Source organism: Diorhabda carinulata, chromosome 2 (genome assembly GCF_026250575.1).
Source record: "Diorhabda carinulata isolate Delta chromosome 2, icDioCari1.1, whole genome shotgun sequence".
Classification (NCBI taxonomy): domain Eukaryota; kingdom Metazoa; phylum Arthropoda; class Insecta; order Coleoptera; family Chrysomelidae; genus Diorhabda; species Diorhabda carinulata.
Genome location: NC_079461.1, coordinates 22648351 through 22671746, shown reverse-complemented (window position 1 = coordinate 22671746; position 23396 = coordinate 22648351). Strand labels below are relative to the sequence as shown.

The 23396-nt window shown below is 32.4% G+C and overlaps 1 protein-coding gene across 5 annotated transcripts in view; it reads right to left on the bottom strand.

Annotated features, from left to right (window-relative positions):
• LOC130890798 (rho guanine nucleotide exchange factor 12) overlaps nt 1-23396 on the bottom strand; it is a 234869-nt gene that overhangs the window by 192606 nt on the left and 18867 nt on the right. For all 5 annotated transcript variants that reach the window (XM_057795119.1, XM_057795122.1, XM_057795120.1 and 2 more), the window contains exons 3-5: nt 17955-18062; nt 8466-8599; nt 7909-8103 (exon numbers count right to left, since the gene is read on the bottom strand). In XM_057795119.1, coding sequence (XP_057651102.1) covers nt 7909-8103; nt 8466-8599; nt 17955-18062 — 437 coding nt within the window. The remainder of the gene's footprint in view (nt 1-7908; nt 8104-8465; nt 8600-17954; nt 18063-23396) is intronic.

Here is a 23396-nt window from a genome sequence, read left to right as displayed (position 1 = left end):
TACGGGTGAAAGGGTGCGTTTTAGAAGAAAAGTGGTCGAGATGAGCTAGGCCAAAAAGTTTATACTCTACAACTTTTATTTAAAGCTATGTTAATGAAAGTTAATCAGAAAATAGTATTTCCGGATAAATTTTAATTTTTCATAAAAAAACGAGCGTAATTAACTTGTCTTCTTCCTAAATCGATTATGTATACGAGGAAAAGTTTTTTAAAATTCATATCGCTTTCATTATTACCATTACTAGTTTTTTTATCATTCAATAGTTTTAAATTAAAAACAGGACTGTGAAATAGGATTATCGAAGAAATCACATTCCAAAAATATCAGAAGGGTAAGAAAATATGCTTTTTTTATACATTATGACAATACAGTTTATTTCTGTTATAAAACTTTTTCGTTTTTCTTGAAAAATATAGAACACTCTTTTTTAGACCTTTGACCCTGAGCAACCTTTTTTTCCAAGAGCAGGATCGAATTCAATTATAATTGTGTTTTCATAAATATTCACACCAACTTTTAGTCCCTTGTATGTCTAAACCGACAGAACTCCATTGTCGATAATCTAAATGCAAAGCTCTGTATACAGGGTGTTCCGGGTCTTAATGCAAAAAATTCAGGAGTGAGTAGGTGACTTGAAAATAATGGTATGACGTAAAAAAAATTTCTGGATGATTACATAAGTCCAAGTAGTGTGTTTTGCGGAATTTATAATTTTACACTACTATCTGAAGGCCAGAAGGTATTAAATCATAATAAAAAATTTCTTTGAAAACTATTCATACCACCTTCATATCCAGTGTATGCCATGGAAGTAAAGGATTATTCAGCAAGATTGGCCTACGCTAGTTGGTTTCTAGATACATTTGTTGGATAAGTATGTCCAAAATGATTTCCTGTCCATGTTATGAGATATTCCTTCAAACATTCGCAGAAACATATGCTTCATGCACGATGGATTCCTTCCCCAGTTCCTAAATGTTGTAAAAATCATCTTAATAACAGTTTTCCTTATAAGTGGATTGGTTGGGGAAGTCCATTTACATTGCTACCACGTTCCACTCAATCTAATACAATCATTTGTTTGGGAATATCTTAGAAGCTTGGTATACATATGCAAAACCAGTAAACAATAAATTTCCAGAGTGACACTATAAGACACAATCTTGGAATGCTCTTCCAATTTCAAAGAATTATTCTCCGCAGACTTCAGAATTGTGTAGAAGTGCAAGGTACCCAATTTGAACATTTATTATAGTTTTTTTTTATTTTGATATGATAAGTTGTAGGCTAACCAACTAAATTTTTCCCAATGATCGACAGTATGAAGTTCAATTAAAAATGTTTGGTTGTGTTTTAATAACTTCTGTAAACATTACCAATAAATAATAATTTTATGAATGTCTCTTTATTACGAACCGTTTCCTTGGTATGTACAACGATCTAAAAATCTACATATCTTCTAAGCCATAAATTTTATCAAGTTAAACAAAGAGTACCTTGTTATTGAAAAATTTATCGACAAATTCATTTTTGCTATATTTAGATTGTACAGGTTGTCCCTGTAAAATTTATTAATATTAACCGTTGTGCATGAGGCGCCCCTGGCCTTCAAATAGAAGTGTAGAATTATTCATTCCACCAAACACACTACATGGACATAAGTAATCATCTGTTGAAATAATGTTCGAATGTAAAATTTACTCAGAAACCAGGGGTCGTATCAGACAAGTTCTTTATGTCGCGGCATTATTTTCACGTCATCTACTCTGGGTGGGTTTTTCTGAAGTTTTCCTAATTTACAAGAACAAAGTTTTTGACGGAAGCTGGTCTTTCAACTCATATAAAATAATAATGACCTTTCTTATATATATTAACAGTTTTTTATTAAAATTTTTATGATTGATAAAAAACAAGTTTCTATTCAAAATAAACGTTTACATTGGTTGTCCCAAGTCACATATTAGACAGTCACCATCACAATTATTGCCACCGCATTAGTTCAACTAACAATAGCATTCCTAAAGGATAAGAAATCATACACAGTACCCATCTGCAAAAAGAAAATTTTCTCTCTGCATTCAACACAAATGAATGTTTTACTATGTTTACATTAATTTTATGATTACGCATAACAAGTTTTCCCATCAATATAGTAATTTGAATAAAGCAAAAAAACATGACGAAAGAAGTTATTTTCTTTCTCAAAATAGCTGACACAAGTACTCGTAGACTCAAGGAATAAAATGAACTGTTCAATTTGATACCCATCCCTATCTTTGATTACCGTAATTATTAAGATTTAAAGGAATCAATACCAAAACAAGAGCGAAGAAGTGTAACTACGTCGAGAAATGATTTTACCGTTGATTTAAATTTTGAAAATCTCAAGAAAATGGAATGGTAAATGGTATGGAATAGTAAATGTTTGCCAAATTAATTTGATTTGTCAACTTTCTATTTTTACCTTGATATTATTTTCATATAATTATTAACTGAATTGTTGTTGATAGAGAAATATTTACGTGTTGATATTTTAAATATGTCAAGTTGAAAATGAATAATGAAACAAGATTTTGAAACTTCCGAAAAATGCAGAAGAGGAAGAAAAGACAAGACTGTTAAAAACACGGAAGAAGATAAGAATGAGTAAATATGTAATTCAAATAAGAAGAAGACATAAAATCAGTTACCAAAAATGAGTTTACATCATGGTTAAAGAGTAAATGAATAGTTTAAACAAGGGACAGAAAATATTTGGACATAAGTAATTCTAAGTAAGACATAAGTAAGAAAATTTCACTGGTCATTGTTTACATCGGATTTAATGATGTTGTGAATCATTTCTTACAGAAATTAGAGACCCAGACAATGAATCATGACCAATGTTTGCTGTAGGAAATTTATGTCCATACGGCATAATTAAACTTGTTTATGTATAAGTTTTAGTAGGAATGTAATTCTTGTTGTAACTCTTTTCTTTTTGCTTAATGGTGCATAAAATTGAGATCTAAGTAATATATCAACTTTTTGACAACATAATTCAATCAATCAATTCTATCTATAATATCTATGAATCATTAATTTGTTTTGGGTTTATTTTTCTAAACAAAAATAATTAGAAAGGGAATTTTTATATGGAAAAGTAATTGAAGAGACAAGGGAAACTGTTTTCGTTATGGGTAAAAGGAACAACGAATTTGACTATTCATTTTTATGTGGTAAAGCAATTAAAGCAAAAGACAAGGGAAACTCGAGATTCAAACAGTGATTAATGCTGCTAAATGCAAAATATATTTTTCCCCAGGAACTTTAATTCCGATTAAAGAGTAGTTTCCACTACGGCAAACTAATAGTTCCGGTGATTCAAAAGCAAAACAATTAGCCTTGCGCTCTTAAAATGGTTTTGATAAAGTATTTCAAAAAATTGTAGATTTTGTTGAGACCAGTGACTATAAGTTTGATATCAAACAATATCATAATATTATGGTAGCTGGTGAACACACGTTTCAGTAATCAGATAGGAAATTAGAGAAACCAAAACTAATTTTTTTGAAAATGGTAATGAATGGTAGTGAATCTGGATTATTATTCTGATTTTTATCTCTTAGAAGCCATGTTATATTGAGATATTTTAGAATCTTGACTCAGTATTTCTCCGAAAAATAAACGTGTTCCATTTGATGATACAGTTTGCATAGTTAATTAGAAACCGTAAAATTAAATTGATCAACTAAGATAAGGCCGCACTAAATAAATGAAACACTTTATGTTAAATGTATAAATAAAATAATGATTCATAGAGAAAATCTATGATTTTAAAAATAATCAATAACGAATTACATTGTTTGGCAAAATAAACTATCATGTTTAGAATTAAGTGAAAATATATAATCTGTTCTTACTTATTGGTTACCATGATTATACGGAGTGATATTTTAAAATTCACCGGTAATAACAATAAATACAATTCGAGTATTTACCACTATAGGATATAGAGATTGTGTTATTTTGAAGATACATTATTGACATATTACTCAATCTCCTTTGATATTCTTATCCTTTTTACTCGATAAAAAGCAATCAATCAATATCAGCACACAGACATTCAGTTCGCTACTGCAAATAATTGCAAAATTTGATAATCCGAAGGAAGAGTCTAATTAGATCTGAGTCAAAATATAGAAAATAAGTGAAAGATAACAGAAGAAAGAGTGATACGAAAAGTTAAGCCCTCCGATTTTGTCGTAATTTATATATAAAAACCCCTAAAAGGATTTCTACCCTCAGAGCCTCGTTTGCCCTCAGTCCCCTTCAAGGTTAGAAAAATTTTACTAAATATCTCAAAAAATATTGATTTTAGAAAAAAAAGTAGATTACAAAAACAGTTGAATACATTTTTTACGTGAACTTATTCTTTTGGCGACAATGACCCAAATATCTCGGCAAGAGTCAAATTCACTAACCTAACCTAAACTAAAATAAATACTTTCAGAGTTATTTAACTAAAATTAATAAAACTTTAAAGGGGACTGGTGGAGGGCAAATGAAGCTTTTTCGGTAAAATTCTTTTAGGTTTTATTTTCTCTAATCAAAGATAAGCTTTGGTAAATATTTCAGCCAAATGGAGGGTTCATATTTTTAGAACTACACTCGAAAGAAATTATAAGAAACACGAAATAAATAAACCAGTGCTTTTGAATATCGGAAATCTTGAAAGAGTATTCAGTATTCATACTTGTCTTCACTGTAAGCTAGCCGAAGCCCAATACAACCAAGAAAAAAATTTATAGGAAATAATCAGATATGAAATTAGAATATACGGAAACCGAAAAATAATATAATTATACAATTATTATTCATCAAAATGATCTTAAAATTTTCAACGTTTTTCTAGAATTTCATATTTCAATCACGTCAATCCTTTCATTGCCGATTTTATATCGATTTACTTTAGGATATTCTAGAAGTTAAGAATACTTGAGGCAAAGGTGAAGTTACAAATCGAGGATAATAGCCTAAATAAAAACAATCTATCTAGCCTCGTTACCCTGTTATTCCTCTTTATCTTGCAACATGACCTTTTCTTTTAAAATCGAAGATTCTGTGGTGTTATACACTTTGTTTAAATGGCCGACGAGAATATTCGAAAGAGAATCGGCTTGACTATAATAGGAAACTCATGGTAGAAGAGAATTATTCCCTCATTTTTCTGTCTTTGTCACTTGCGTATGCGTATTATTTCTGAAACCATACTCCTTGATGGTAGCCTTTAGTGCCTTTATTGTCGACATATTGCCTATTATTATGAAATTCATGGTTTATAACTACGCTCTTACATACAGCTCTTGAAACCTAGAACAATTTCTTCAGAGTGGCGTGTGATCCGGGTTTCAAGTGTTTGAAATAGCTATGGCGAGGCGCTGCTATCTAGGGATGAACGTGGGTAGGGATGAAAACTTTAACATAGAGTATACAACCTAATATTCTGTGTTTTTCATATTTATTATAATTCCTTTGAAGTTGTATATTCAATTTATCCATCCTCCGACCACAACGCCGACCTGGCGGTCACATAGTGGGATATCTAGACCTTGTTTATAACGTCAAATTTTAATGTTTTTCTAAAATTTCTTATGTCAATCATCTAACATCCTTTAGTGCGTTGATTTTATGGTCAACTCGATTCACTCGAAAATATTTTAGGAATTCTCGTTTAGAGTACTTAAGGCGCTCTGTAACCAATTGAGCAATCTAAAAAATTGTCGAAATCAGCTGATGCTCATGTAAAGATGGCCGCTGTGGGATAAACAAATGCTTTTATCGTAAGTTTCTGTGTGATTTGTGAAGCTATTTGTTACATTTTAGACCTTGTTACTCCCAGTTTTATTACGAAATGGCTTCTTAAAATTTGCTATATAAAAGAGTACCAAACTTTCTTCTGGAAACGTGGTATGTTGTTTTTTTTTGTTCCACTATGCGGGAGTATATGGGAAGCTGATGGAAGCGGGATTCTGAATAAAGCCCTTTTATCTAATGAAAATGGGTTACTAACCTAACCTAAATTTTTCTTGTATCTTCCAGCTGCAACTAGGGCAATCTTAAAGTGTACTGAATCATGTTCGAAAACTTGAGCGCAACAGTGGAAATTTATTTTTCAGAAATCTAAGAATTCTAAATTTTGTTAACTACTTAAGTGTTACTCGAAGACTGATTAAAAAAACTACAAAACTATTCAGTTTCCGCCGTACCAATGTCACCGAAGCAGATCTAAAAAGTATATATAAAACAAAAAAAACAACAACCGAACTACCGAAAAAAATCTAGAAAAGCTAACGCGAATTTATACAAGATAGTCGATTTTTTACCCGACGGCCTTCATTTTGAAGTAGATCAGCTGTTTTCTTAGATTGCCGCGGACTGTTCTTTTGATTTTTTCGGTTACTGAAAATTATTCACTGAGTGGGACCTGCATTTCCATTATTCCCTTCTTCCCGCATTTTCTTAATAAGCTCGAAATGACTATCTATATAAGATGTCGATATTGTTTCTTGGTGGGTTCTCTTATGTAGGTGAAATATAAATTCGGTACGAGTCCCAAGGATAGCTGAACTGGTAAGGTTTCTGATGCGTAACCAATAGATTTAGGTTCGATTCCTATTCCCGGTGGTCGTCCGTACCGAAAATTACTCACTAAGTTCGTTTCCCCCTCGTTTATTCACCATTTCATCATTTATCCAACTATCTGACCTCAAGTGGTATAAATTGACATGAATCGACATTATAAGACATCGATCAACGTGGTAGAATAGACTTCAATTCGTGTCATTTGAGGTCATATTTCATTTCAATTATTATAAGAATGAAAAATGAGGACATAATTATTAAATAAAAGAAATCATTGATATTTTTCCTATTTTATTTTTCATGGAAACTTTCTTTTATAATATTTACTAATTGCTTACAGTAAAAAATGCGCTATAGTCTCTATGACTTTTTTGCTTGGTTACCGTTAGCAATCAGTAAATATTAACAAAAATCTTAATTTATGAAAAGTAGTTTCCATGAAAAAAAGTTCTGGCCTGTCTTTTGATGGTCTTTATCAAGTTGCAATATTATATTGATTTACAGATCATCTACAACATGAATATTAATGCAACTAACAAAATTAAATTGATAGTTTTCTCTTATTTTTTAAAAGCAGCAAGTGGAAAATTATTGTGGTTAAAACAAATTTCTATTTTGATATTCATGTTGTATGTGATCCATTAATCAATATCATTTTGCAATGTCAAGTAATATTATGATAAAGACCACAAAAGGTTTAAACGTCAAATTTTTATTGTTTAGAAAATCACATTTTGGTTAGTTTAATTATTTTTTCCTAGTAATGCCCAAAATTTCTATCGATTCAACACATCTACAGCTATACAGGAATTAAATGCAAAAGCCCGAGATCGCTATATACTTCTTGTGAGGAGATATAGCTGCTACACACAGACGGATGAACAAAACGCTAGTAATAGCGCATTTTTTTTGTAGAAAATGCCTTAAAAATAAATTTATGAAACCTGGAGAATCTAACCAGATAATCATATCGAAATTATTGCATTGTCATCAATCTTTGACAAGTGTACACAATGTAAATTAAATCTGATCACTCTAAATAGAGCAAAATCGATGCAACAATCTCGGTTGCAAACATACAGGTAAAATTAATAAAAGCTTGTTAAAAAATTGATATTGACCACCGTTCAAAGCATAGTGTTCGAGTACTGTATAAATTTTGCCCAAAGCAGAATACAAAATTAAGTTAATGGGAAAAAATTGACTCAGTTCTAATTAGATTCATTCACCTCAATCAAAATACTAAACACTTTTGTAAAAAACACAAATATAAAATACACTTGCCTCACTCTGACTTCTTTGTAACATGGCTTGCAACGTATGAAGGTTTCTTTCTGTTTTCGCTAATTCCTGGTATTTCTTTTCATCTGGAGAGGAGGCTATTTGGCTGCGAAGAAGGTCTATGTAATGCTGTTCTTTTTCTATCATCAATCTATAATATTGTTCTTTTTCCAACTGCAATTGATACTGTTTCTCGTTCTAGAACAAATAGCTCTGATATATTGACTATGCACATTGGCGTGCAGATAACAATGAATTTAATTATTAAGTATAAATGAATAGAATTTTTTTGGAATTTAATGATCAGATCTATCAACTGGAACGACAATCAGGCGTCGTTTGGGATAATTAGAAAACAATTAAGTTCCCAAACGATAATTAGTTTGACGACTGTACTTTATGAAAATAGTAAAGTAATTTATTTTGAAAATGCTAATTGTCAGAAGTAGTAAAAAAATCAAGATTCATTCTTTCGACTTCGCTTTTTTCGTCTATTCTCCGAGCAGCTGTCATTCGAAGGAGTCAAATTCAAATCAAATTAATAACAATATGAAGCTTACATCAACAGGTTGAGGACCAGTTATTCTTGATGAAGACGTTGGAGTAGTAACTGGTCGATTGTGGGTACTAGGTGATCCAACGGTTCTAGCCACACTCGACCTTTGCTGCACGGTTAAAACAACTTGAGAAGAAGCTGTAACAGAAAATAAGTTTTTTCAATAGCCAATAATTGGTTATTGGTTATAAAAATTGCAGAAAAAAGATAACTATGGTCAATATAATGAAAAGGTTATGACTGGTATGTGAAACTTATTCTAATAAAATGGCGATCGGTCTGTTACGTTTTTCATCAAATATATTTTTCAATTTCATCATTTTATTATTTTGACTTAGTAGTATTCACTTCTGTCATAAGTCATTTCAAAAAAGGAAAAAGAATGAATTCATTTTTTAATTTCCCTCTTTTGAATCCATATGAGTAGTAATATTGGACTTCAAGCTTTCCTCTACTACAGTTTATTTAAAAATGATTATTAGTACAATTGAGACCCAGTAAGAAACTAAATCTCATTACAACATCATAAATCAGTAGCGAAGAAGTGCTAAACTAAATGGAAAAGGAAAATCGAAGAATAAGATGGCTGCGAGTAAAACAAAAGACACGGGATAGGAAAGAATGGAAACTGTTGTTGAAAAGGCAGGCCACGTAATGACTCAATTCCAAAATGCCTTACACTTGAAAAGATAGAAAGGATAAAGTTAATAAGTAAATTGTTCCAAAATTAAATCTCTAGTTTTTTCCCAATAATTCATAACGTTAATTTCTATTTTTTTCTTGAATTTTTCAGTAGTGTTAATAAAAAAAAAGTCAATAATTCCAGTAGTCTACAGTTATCTAAAGATCCTGCTGTGGATGTATACGGCGAAACTTGTATTGATCATTTCGTATGAGACAGTGGAACTACTCTTGTAAGATAAAAGATCCCAATTTTTATTTTTTGAAGCTTGGCCCTACTTGAAAAAACTAATTACTAACATAATTTTGAAAAATCAAGTATGTCTCAGCAATTTTCAAAAAAATTATTGAGAAAAGTTGTTAAGAATCAACATAGGTATATTTTCAATTTTTATTATAATAACTTAACAATAATTAGTGAAAACTGAATAGAAGTGAATTAAAAATCTCATATTAAATTATAACTCCACTAATCCTCCTCTTATATTTGTGCATTTTTTAATACGATTTCGGAATTGTCGAAAAGCTGCTTGTACTTGTTCTTTAGAAGAAATTCATCGAACTGCGCGAGAAATTTAGGAGAATTTCTTCTAAAATTAGCTGCCATAAAAACAAACAATTCCGCAGTTGCTTTACTTCGACACCTTCTTCTAAAATGTGACATGTGACTTTGTACGGATAGATTCTGTTTGCTTCATAAATTCTCTATAAATGTGTTTCACTTAATTTGTAATTGATTTTTGAGTGACACTGTGAGATCTGCATCTATTGATTTAACTAAAGTTTCTGTAACAGTTTCATCATAAGTTTTCATCTGTTCATTCTTATAATGAATACTTTCAGTTTGTGAAAAATCTCTTGTCAAACTCCAAACTTTTGTTCATTGCAGTATGTATGTGAACACCTTCCACTGAGCAAAGCAATAACCATTTCCAGTTGTAATAGAATTCTAAAATTCGGCAAAAGCGCGCGGAACGTTTGATATACCCGCAATTCGTTTGATGTTTGTTTTTTTATATAATTTTCTATCAGAACAGGCAATTTATTTACATTGTTTCTTTTAGCTAATTTCTAGGAAGGTCTGTTCATGCAAAACATTGAACGTCAACATTTTTCTATACCTGAAGAAGATATTGATTTACCCGCATACAGAGGTCGAAATATGCCGTTATTCCATTTTTAGAGGTGGAAATGTTAATAAAAATGCGTATTTTTGGTGTTACGATTTTAATGTAGGTGTGAATCTACATACATAATGTATTGCGTCGAAAAAAAAAAAGCAATACGGTAAAGTTTATGACAAAGTAATCGGTTATGTTTGTACTTATTGCTAGTTGCTGTTTCTCGATAGAATAAATTTGATCAAAAATATTAGAATTATCAATACTTGACATTTCAAAATACTTTTGTAAAGTTTCTATTGCCTCACACTTTGAAATTTTCAATGTCTTCTTCTTCTTCTTCTTCTTCTGTGTCCAAAGAAGAATAGATTAATACATAGCAACTATGTCATCATCATCGAGCTCCTCTGAATTGAGTACATTATCATCCATAGAAACGAAATCCTGTAAAGTCGCCTGCTGCTTATTTAAGTCATTCCTATATGTGATAAATATTCTATCCCATTTTGGAAACGTTGCACACATCTCCAGCTCCTCTTGTAGGCTCTCAAGTTCAGGTACATTCGTCACTTTGAATCCAGCTTTTTTGAAGCAATGGCTAATTGTGGTTTTGCTACCAGAAAATCAAGATTTTCTTCCAAATCTCATGGCTTGGAGCATGTTCATTTCTGGGCTTTTATCATCCTCTTCTATAATTTTAAGAACATACTGAACAACTTCATTTCTGTAGTTAACCTTAAAGTTGTTGATAATACCCTGATCCATGGGCTGCAATTTACTTGCGGTATTGTACAATAATGTAACATAGACTAATTTGGGCATATTGTTGTGAGCTGTGTAGTTGTCGACAAAGATTTTTCGTTTTTGGGCCCTCATATCGGCGTTCAATTTTTTTAACCAATCTGCAAATAATTCAGAAGTCATCCAGGCCTTTTTATTGTTTTGAAAATTAACAGGCAACGTTTTAATACCCTTGAAACATCTTGGGTTCTCAGATTTTCCAATTAAAAGAAGTGGCAGTTTTTCAGTTCCGTTATATTAGTTATATTCAGTTATATTATTATAAATTTTTCGGAATCTCGAATTTTATTTTTATCAAGCAGCGAGTAACTACAATACCATATACACAATTTTACTGTGTGCTTTAGAAGATGCAAAACGTCATGGCCACGATTATTGTATTATTACTTTTGATCAACCTTGTATGCAAAATCTCGAGAAATCGTATCCGCAGCGCCTGAGGGATCTGAATTATCGAAGATCATAGTAAGACTTGGAGGTTTTCATTTACTCATTTCTTTTTTTGGAACGATTGGTTATATTATGCAAGGAAGTGGTATAAAAGAAGTAGGTTCTCTAATTTATGCACCAAATTCATTAGACAAAATGCTCAATGGTCATGCTTACGCGAGAGCTGTTCTAACTCATACCTTCCTTCATCTTATTTTAGCAACAATAATATGCAAAGGGCTTGTTCTCGATAGTGGAATGGATGAAAACCTTACAAATACAATTGAACTTGTAACAAACAAAGCTATTTCCTATAATGATATTGAAGAAGGCGATGAAATAGCTGAAGCATTACTTTATGAGTTTAATGAAAAACTACAGGAGCACGGAGAACTAGGAACTACAGCAAAACTATGGATACAATATTTTCATAAGGTGTCTATTACAAAGTAATTTATAAGAGCTAAACGTATGGGAGATTGGCGAGCTCATTTGAATTTCGTTAAAGAAATGCTTCCTTATCTTCATGCGTCAGACATTTTAATTATGACAAGGCTGCGCATTTATATCTACAAGATATGATGTAATTAGAGAACTTGATGGATCCTAGTGTTTATCAAATGATTTTCCACTATTAGACGTTCTGATAAATTGTGGAACTTCGACGAATATGGTGATTGGACAATGGAGTGTATGAAAATAGAGGTGTTGCTCGAGGAAGGAGTACGCAAGAAAGTGTCACTAGTAAATGGGTTTATGGCATGCATACGATGAATTTGAGTTTCTCTTTTAATTAATAAAGATTAAAAAGTCCATCTATGATCGATAAAGTTTTTACATGCGGTAAGTAACAGTTATCCTGAATAATTGTGAAATTGGAAATAATTTTCATGCGGCAGAACGCACATTTAATGAGATACCTCGATCGCCCTATATAGAGGACTTATTCATAAGTTTTAACAGGTAGTGTTGATGCTGTCAATCGATCGGGCCGACGAAATATTGGTCTTGATAAACAAATTAATACAGTTGTAGAAACTGTATTTGACCCTTTTCACTACACAACCCAAATAGTTTAGTCCGGTCAAATTAGACCGAAAAATAAGAGTGAAGCTACATAAATTCCCACGAAGCTGAAAATCGGTAAGATTGTTTAAAATACAATGAAAAATAAAAATTGAAAGTTCCCCATCATTCCTCTATAAGGAAAAAAATTCTTTCAAGGTCTAAGGTCAAAAAAATAAGTTTTTCGCGATTTTCAGCAAAACGGTAAGTTTCATCATAAAAATACCTCAGACAAAAATTGTAGAACATAAAATCATCTACAAAAAATGTATGAATACTTTTTTTCCTACGAGCCACCGTTTTTGAGATATAACGATTCAAAAAGTAGTAAAAGTTCTAATCGTCATAATATGCACACGTTTCCACGCCACCTATGAGGTAGTGTACTTTTAGCGCGTTTTTTTAACGTGATTTCCCCAGTAGGCATGTTCCACGGGTCAGTTGTGATCCTGTTTAATTTGAAACTATTGCAATATAATGGATATTAGCAGAGATTGTAAAGATAAAAACAATTTAATCGTCCGAGTCGTAACTTTCGAATTCTTCTTCTTGATCTTCTTGTTCTTGTTCATCTTGTTCTTCTTCATCCTGAGTGCATGTAAACTGCGTTAATAGCGATGTATCGGTCAACAATTCGTTAGAACCAGTGCAAACTTTACTTCCACCTTCTCCGGAGAAACTGCTAAAGACGATTTTTTGTAACTGCAAAAAGGGATGCAGTGCTAAATGTGGTTACAAAAAAGTCTGACTGCAAGACCGGTCGTGCTCTAATATTAAATCACCAACAGTAGAGGATCTATTTGATTCCAACGAAGCGACATGCGATACATCGCTAATAACATTCTTTACATGTACTCAGGATGAAGATGAAGAAGAACAAGAACAAGATTACCCAGAACAAGAAGATCAAGAAGAATAATTCGAAAGTTACGATTCGGACGATTAAATTTCACTACTTTTTTCAACTTAAATTGCTTTTATCTTTTCAATTTCTGCAAATATGCATTATTTTGCAATAGTTTCAAATTAAACAAGATCACAACTGACCCGTGGAATAATCCTACTAGGAAAACCACGTTAAAAAAAACGCGCTAAGTACACTACCTGATAGGTGGCGTGGAAACGTGTGCATATTAGGACGATTACAACGTTTTCAACTTTTTAAATCGTTATATCTCAAAAACGGTAGCTCGTAGGAAAAAAAGTATCGGTATATTTTTTGTAGATAATTATGTTAGATAATATGATCTACAATTTTTGTTCCATCTGTCCTGAGGAACCCCACTCAGATGTGTACAGTCGATTAAAAGTAATATTATAGAAAAGTAGCACTCAGCATTTGGAATAAAAGGAAATTTATCCTCGCAATTTATTAACTTTTCAAGAAGAAACCTCTGGTTTTCCACGAGGGCAAACTTATCTAGAAAAGAGATATGTATTATCTCAAGAATATGCTCCAATCACTATGCTACATTCGCCTTCTTGCATAAAATTAACAAAGTGTCCTCGAATTTATGCCCCTGGGGCGAAAAGCAAGACCTATCCCACATTTTTATAACTGCTTCTTAAATAACTTTTATATTTACTCTCTCCACAGTTCTCTGAAAACATAAAAATTTTCAAGTGCTTCAAATATCAAATTACAATGCTACAACTTGGCGAGTAATAACATGTCTACAGTATAAATAAAGTAAAACATGAAACATATATAGATAGGAATTCAGATAAAGCCACTAAAAAATAGGCCGAACAGTGTTGGCAGCCGAGGGCTCCCCAATCTTAGAAGAAGAAGGAAAACACAAATAGGTCAAAACGTCAATATTTTTGCTTCTTTCAAAAATTATTTTTTGATCAGAAGAGAGCTAAATAAAAAAAATTGGTCAACAAAATACTAGTGCATATGTACATCTGTGTCAATAAGGTACTAAAGCATTTTTATTATGTTTCAACTTGTGTCCGGTGATCGAATGAACAACTCCACGCCCTTCACGTAACACTGTTGGAACTCAAATTATAATTTCATTTATTAAATGGAACATCAACCTCGATTTAGTTTCAAATTTCGACTATTTTTTTATTTTTGTCGTACTCGCAATTATAAAATAGGCGAATCGCTATCACACGAGTGATAAAAATTATTGTATTATTGCCCCACCTCCACCGAGTAGTTCAAGTTACTCCATTCCACCCTATTGGATAATTTCACCCACTTTTTAACCATACTAATTCGTACTGTTCGTACTGATAATTCAAGACAGATATTTCTATCAACGTCAATTTGAATATTGAATTTTATGAGTTTAAAACGATGAATACATAAGTATTCGAAAGCTCGGAAAATATATTGAAGTTAGTCCACTTTGATGTTTCCTTGCCACGTTCCCAATAAAAAACCGCTTATATATATATATATATATATATAGACTAGACCAGTTCCATGCATAAACAAAATATTGCGTTACCACAGCAACGAACAATAAATTATTAGAAGTGTCAGTGTAAAGTTTGACGTCAAAAAAAATAAACCAGATTAAAAGAAAAAAATGTCCACCGAAATTGTGCAAACCGAAAAATTGGAGAATTGAGCAATGATCAAGTACCTGTATTTAAAGGTGTTAAGAGGTAAGCAGATTTACGAAGATATGATTAATATCCTTGGTGACCAATGTACTTCGTATGCGACCTTGAAAAATTGGACTGCAAGCTTCACAAGAGGTAAATTTTCCATTGAAGATGATGACCGATTGAGAAGGCCAGTTTCTGTGTCAGTCTCCGAAAATATCGATGCAGTTCATGACATGATTTTATCAGACAGTCGAATTGGGCTAAAACAGATATCTGAATAATTCATACGAACGCGTTCATCATATAGTTAATTTGGACATGAGAAAAATTGCTGCAAAACGGATCCCCAAATGTTTGAATGTTGACCAAAAGCGTACAAGGATAGAAGCATCGCGTTCGATCCGTGCTCGATTTGAAAACGATGTAGACTTTTTAAACCGAATTGTTACTATGGATGAGACTTGGGTACATTTCTACGATCCAGAAACAAAGCAACAATCGATGGAATGGCGACCTTCTGGTTCTCCAAGACCTAAGAAGACCTCCTTTTCGTGTCCAAAAATCTGCTGGAAAAGTTCTTGCTTCAGTTTTTTGGGATTGTCATGAAGTAATCGTGATCGATTTTTTGGATAAGGGTAGAACAATAACTGGAGATTACTATTCGACATTACTGACCACTCTACAGGAAAAAAATTGAAGAGAAAAGACGCGGAAAGCTATCCAAAGGTGTTTTGTTTTTGTAGGACAACGTCCCTTCACACAAATCTCATGTTGCCATGCATTAAATTGGTGATTTAGTGTTTGAATTACTAGAACATTCTCCTTATTCACCAGATTTGGCTCCGTCCGACTATCATCTCTTTCCTCAACGGAAAAAAGTTTAAAAGGTCGTAAATTTTCTTCCAACGAGGAGGTAATAAAAGCTGTGGAGGTCTGGTTTGCAGAGCAAGAAGAAACATTTTTTTTTAAAGGAAAGACGTTGCAGGTTCATTGTAATAAATGTATCCAATTAAGAGGAGAATATGTTGAGTAATAAAATATTTTGACATTGAAATTTTGTTTGGTTCTATTGTAGGCTAAGAATTTTTCAATATATCCTCGTAGTTTTCAATATTTTTTTATTGCATTGGACAAAAAAAGTATTTTTATTCTGTAAGCAAAGGGGACAAGCCACACATTTTTCACAAATATGTTAGTGTTTTTGCCAATTTAAATAATTATCTATCTTTTTCCCTATAACCCGAATGATAAAAGTATTTGGTGGTATTTCTCGCTCTCTATTTATTTTATAGTGTGTAAACATGATTTCAGAATTTGATTAATTATATTTAAATATCTCATAACAAACTAACAAGTGGCACATCCCTTTATTCCGCCAAGGTCTTCAATTATACTGTTGTTAAGAGTGTGTAATACCTGAATGTCATTTATATTCTTTATATTTTATTACGTTGAATCTGACCTAATGTGACAACATTGTGTAGATGTATCAGACTTATTTATAAACAGATTGGTAACCACTGTAAATTTATGAATTATTCAAATGCTGTGATTGGCAAACGGTTGAGTTAAAGTACAGTTGGAATTTCCGTAACCAGTTTACTCTAACGTAATGCACTTCGTATTTATATCAGTAATTAAGAAAATAATGACAAGAAAGATTTATTGTTTATCAATAATCAACCATACTCGTATAGTATTGTAGTTTAATATACGGGATATATCATCACCTCACACTTATAAAGAGGGTCTTATAAGCAATGACGGTTTTCATATGCGAAAATTCTTACACCTCAAGTCAATTGTTTTACTTTCTCTTATTTTCTTCTTATATATTCCCCACGCAGTACGTTTTTGAAATTGAAAAATAACGTTTTTTGAGCTTGCTCTGTATTTTCATAGTATCTTAGATTGTTCTATGGTTCCAAAACATGGCGTTGAAATAATTTATTTTCAAAAATTCGAGTTCTACATAATATAATACAACACAAAAATTATTCACAATTTTTCGCAATTTACAAGAAGTATTAAACCATATTTAATTATTTACTTATCCGCTCCCACGCGTCATTCACTTCATTTTCAACCTCATATCCTTTGATCCGCACTCGAAACACCGACACAAAACGAAGCGATAAGAGGCGAGACGAAAGAAGGCGAGTAGCCTCGTGGAGAGCCTGGGTCGGCTTTTACATACAGTAAATGACGGTACCTGATATTCGGTATCATCTGTATTCACATGGTTACTTTTAAAAGCCGAGAAACAATTACAAATCATTTATAAAACAGAGCACTTTCAGAAAAATATTTACGTAACTTTTTCTAGAATTCTTCATTTGTTTTACCACGTAATAATAATGTAATTCAACGTTCAAAATTTGTTTTTTCCATATAAAGATTGACTATCAAATTAACTAATAGTGACATTCCACATTTGTCCAACATATAAAACAGTTTTCTTTAAACAAGAATAGGAACGAATATGTCGATCGGTTTTGTGGAACCTTTTGACAGATGACATAGGAAACATCACTCTTTCGTCAAACAGGCCTCGTACGTGTTTGCGTCATTCGAAAGTGGTAGTTTAACAAATATTTACGACATGCAACTACAAATATGTGCGTTGGTATACTTTGCCTTCATTGCGGGATGAGAATAGCAGACAAGTCGACAAGTGGTTATTGGTTACTCCGAAAGAAAAATTGTTTCGGACTATGTCTAAATGGCCCCTATGCTTTGTCTCGTCTCGTACTGGGAGATAATTTTAAATCGTCGTGTATAAACGTAGCTGAATATCAAATAAAAATCAGTTAATAATAAAATAAACTTACACTTAATGAGGGCAACAACCTGGGTGTGAGTCGACTGCATTACATTAACCCCATTCACTTTGACGATTTTATCCCCGGCATGAAGACCTGCTTTCTCTGCTGCACCACCTGAAAATTAATACGGACCAAAATGAAAAGGGGGCGTTCCCTTAAGATATTTAAATTAAATGTATACCTTTGATATAAGATTGAACACGAACAACAATTTTCTACATGATTACGCTTAAATTAAGGGTTAGAAATTTATATTCGTACAGATTGTACCATTGAGAACGGACCACTTCCTACATGGGCTAAAGTAGCAATTTGAAAGAATTATATCACGGACAAAACTGGAGAAGCAATTTTTAATTTCTACAAATAAATGTAAATCACGTTTATCTGTACGGTTTTTACGTAATGAATTAAAAAATAAATGTAATGAATTCGTTTAATGGTAGAAGCTGCTTTCGTAATCCCATCGTAGATATTCTGTTATGAATAGGATGAGTTTTAAAGAAGTAATGGATCAAAAATAGAATGGTACAGTGTTTTGCGGTCGGAAATTACCTAATCAGCAAGGTAATGACTACCTATTATACATAAAAGTTGTACAAAAATTTACTTTTAAGAAAAATAGGAGGTGAGTGGTGGATTTACCTGCAGGCTAAGTACGCTGCAGTCTAGGACGGCACATTTTCAAAGGTGGCAAATTTTGTTGAAACTTTTTTATTTTGGAGAAGACATGTTTTGAAATTGCATGAGCATTTGGCTATCAAAAAGATTTTTTCGCGTTGGATACCGCACAATTTGACAATGGCTCCCAAAAAGCTCGTGTCGATTGGTGCAAAAAAATACTGGAAAAATTCGATCGAAGTGCTTCCAAAGACGTCTATAAGATCGTGATAAGCAACGAATAATAGATCTATGCATATGAACCCGAAACTAAACAACAGTTGACTGTATGGGTCTTTCAGGATGAGCCAAATCAAACAAGAGTTGTTTGCGCCCTTCGAAGCAAATGGTCACCGACGAATCGCAGTGCCTACCATATCATTAAACTTACATATGGAACTGAATCCAAACAGAATCTGAAAAATTACGAAAATATCCTCCACAAAATAGAAAAACCGAAATGTTTTTCTACTCAGATGCAGAAAAGATAATTGATACCTACATTTATTATCCCATATAAAATTTACAAATTACCGCCTGCAGCATGAATATCAAAATCACGTTTTATCTAGGTTCATTTTCCAAATCATACAACTATCTATTACCGAATCAACTATTCTAATAAGAAAATTAGAATAGTTATTTGTATGCCAAGGACTGAAAGTGTTGCTTTGTTGGACGAGTCTGAAAATTGCGAGATAAGCAAAGCGAGGCGAGCAACAAACGAGTCCAACAAAGTAGTATTTCAGCCGCGGCGTACACAACATTTTTTAGACGACGCACAAGATTCAAAACATTTTATTTAGCGAACGTATTTAATGATATTTGCAATGTCAATATTGATTTATTAATTATTTGCAAAAAGTAATGTTGATTGTACCTCCAGGACAATTATTAATATTTATTGGATTTGATGCACATGGAATATGTATATCTCTACTAGATGTTGATAGAATCTCCGTAGATGTGTTTGTGATTTCGATAGAATTTGTTGATTGATTCGTATTTGTAGTGGAAGAAAGTTATGCAAAATCATCGAAATGAAACTGTCAACTGTCAACATTGAAGTGGCTAGAGTCACATTTAAGGAAGTTAAAGTTGTCTACTCCATAGCGTCTCGAAAGTGTTTTGCAGTACGGAACTGTCACTTTCACTACATGGAACACTCAAAACGCATCTTTCGGAATGTAAATGAATACAGAACGAACAAATTTCAGATGGCCTTGTCTAAAAAATTGTTTTTAATAAATGCAAACAGAAAAGTGAAGAGAAAAACGAAATTCAAAATAAAATAAGATCTGATACTTGTAATATCATCAGTAATTTTAAATATAAATTGAAAAACAGACAATAAGAGAGTAATATAAAACCCCAAAATATAACTAAAACCAAAAAATTTATCAATCAAAATAGGAAACTCAAGTAGATAAATCCAATAAGACTGTTATTATGAAATCAGCAGATTATAATAATAAAATAATGAAATTATTAAAACGATAAGCAACTTACAAAAACCCGTCGTCATGTTGACCTCAATCCGTCGTCAAGGACAATGGATACTTTTTAGTAATTGTCCTTCAAAACAATGCCGATATGCGTTATTTACAACTTGAGGAAGAAAAAAAATTATTTTAATACAGATGCATCGTTGATATAAGGATATTTTTATGTTGAGAGTCGACATTTGAACATGACTGGTCTTGACAACTGGTGCAGGATTAATTCCTTCTTGCAGTTACAGAAAAAAGTGATTAAGGAACTTTTAAAGTGCAGATGAAAAAAGTATATTGACTAGTTTCAGTACATGATGATTACCAAGTTAAATTTGAACCGTGAACGTAGGTGAGAAAAAGCCGAGGTTTAAAAAAGATAAGTGGATTGCACGCATTAGAAAAAATACAGAAAGATAATTAGTGCTACGTGGACGATTGAACATCGAAGGGACGTCGCTCAAGGTCGTATCGCCATAAAAAATGAGAATCTAGGTTTCGTTCATATTCTCAAAATTATCGTTCAATATAAAAAATATATAAAACTTACTTACTAATCTAAAGCTTAGTACGGTCATTTTAAATTTTATTACAAAATAATATAAATATTGCCCAAAATTTTCATAAATGTACCATATATAACCATAGGCTGTACGGAACAAAAAAGGTTTGGAATGGTAAAAAGCCCTTTATATTAAAGATTACATAACCGTATCATAAGATCTATTAGTACCTAAATTAGTTGCAACTTGCAAAATTCAATGTGGAATCTAATGTGAATTCTAGTTTGATTATATTTCGAATGGCCGAGTAAACGCCGAAAAATCTGTCCATTAACAGTTAATAAAAAAACTTGAAATTTAATTGTTTCAAATCATTTACGGAGAAATATGGCTAGTTTCAAACAGCACGTACAGCTTCAAGAAAACCAAAATAGAAAATAGTTTGAAATTTAAAAGTACATGAGTTTTTTTTTTAGAAATTAATTTCCGACAATAGACAAAACTCTTATCACAGTTCGAGATAATAAGGAATACCCTGAACTGAGTCCTGGCACACTATGGAAACTTTAAATTGGGAAAAGCATTACAGAAAATTTATTTCAATAGGAAGAAACAATACTGTAGTATGGAAAAGAAATTACCTAAAAACTTTGAAAGAGATGAAAAACCAAAGAAAAAATATATTTTATGTAGATGAACCATGGATCAATGAGGGACATACAACAAATTAATTATGGCAAGATTTGATGACTACCATGAGGCCATGAATGCTCATGTTTTCAAAGAATGGTTCTAACAAATGATAGATATTCTTCCTCCTAATTGTATAATAGTAATGGATAATGCAAGTTATCACTCGACACTTATAGAAAAATTGCCCACAACCAAAATTATTCCTCATGAACGTTAGCTTGTTTAAAAATCAAAGTTAAAACCCTTATACCTATACAAAAAGTATTTTCTTCATACCTTGTGAAAAATTAAACATTTTAGAATACATAGAAGCAGGTTAATTAGGTGAAAATATAAGTAAATACCAGATATATTCATTATATTTCAAAAAATGAATATCTGGCTCGAAAAACGTTGCATGTAGCGGAAGTTCAATTTTACAGAAGAGTGGATGATGTCCACAACGCAATTAAAACGGCAACTGGCAAACTAAAGAGCAACATACAACGTTTCTTCACTAAATAAAACTCAGTGGCAAAAACATACTAATGGGGTTTACAAAATCTATTCATTGGTATGTTCATTCACATTTTGGTGTTCAACCACAGAAAAATGAAAGACATGGGATATTGATAAAATTGAAGTGGTTGAACCAATTTTATTGACAGAAAATAAATAAATACTCACATGAACAACGACAATTACATAAACATTTACAATTAACACAACAATTAACAATTAGTGTTACCGAAGAAAATATAAACGGGCGCTACACTCAGCTTGTTCCAAAATACTATTAAACTGATGGAAGAGTTTTATGAAACGCCCCATGGTCAGGATCTGTGAGATACCGAGCCATATCCATAAGGTCTTTCTTCTTCTCTTTTGGTATAGACAGGAATGTGGAGTAGAGGTTGGGAAGATCCTTGACACCTGTTCTGATATCCAAGGGCGCAATATGTTGTGTGCCTCTCTCACATACAGTAAAGCTGGGTCATCGGCAGTTATCTTCATCCAGACGTATTTTGTTATTTTGATTTTTTTTCTAGGTTTTCCTGCGGAAAGCGCTTCTAGGTCTTTAAAATCACTTTGATCCATTTCAGAGACAAAGAAAGATTTGTTTTGTTTCGCACCAACTATTACGTGTTTCCAATCACCTGAAACAAGTGCTTTCACTCTTTTCTTGGCACATTCGATAAGAGCGAAATCTCTATCACTCTATCAGTTATATTTTTGTCTTGTCACATTTTTGGTACTGTATAACCTTTTTTAATCCACGTCTCCTCAAGATAAAAGATTTTCTTCTGCTCTGTTCTGTACTGCTTTATACTTCTTAAGTATTTTCGTTGCCAGCAAACAATTTTATCGCTTTCCAGTAAAAGTGCTTCACGGTTATGCTTTTCCCAGGAAAAATCCATATTCATCAAAGTGGTCCATAAAAGTTTTTCAGTCATCAACGGAATACTGTCATCCTGGCCAAGCTCCATTAAAATCTTATCTAGGGTAGGTATTTCTTTTTTAAAATCAAAAAAAGAGTGAACTTTCCATCGAATTACACTTTTGGTGTCTTCATAAAGGACTTTTACTGGTCTGCCTCGACAATTCTTGGGAGGTTCCACTTGGCCTGTTATCTTTCTTCCCCGCAATAATTTAAAAACGGTGGACTTTCCAACTCGTCATTCGGGAACGACAGTTGCTTGTACAGTAAATTTCAGGTAATCGTATTTTACGCAATACATTCAAAATAATAAGTTTTTCATTCACTCATAGTGGAGAATTATTGGAATATCTTTTCGTTGGTGTAAATGTCGCTATTTTACTACTAATCTTATAATACCGCGAACACTATTTACGGCTTAACAGCAAATACTGATATGTTAAACTAAACAAATATACTTATAAAGGTCTAAAAATTTTGGGTAAGGCACCATTGCCCTTACGGCGCATGGTTAAGCCGAATCTAAAATAGGGTTGGAATTAGGCAGTGGCACTAATAGAAGGTTAAACGGTACCTGTTAAACGCAAAAGGTAACTGTAGAATCTACTACCTAAGTAATCCCTACACAATATTTCAAGATCTACAACTATGACCGACACCGAAATTGAGCCGAACTGGACGGAAT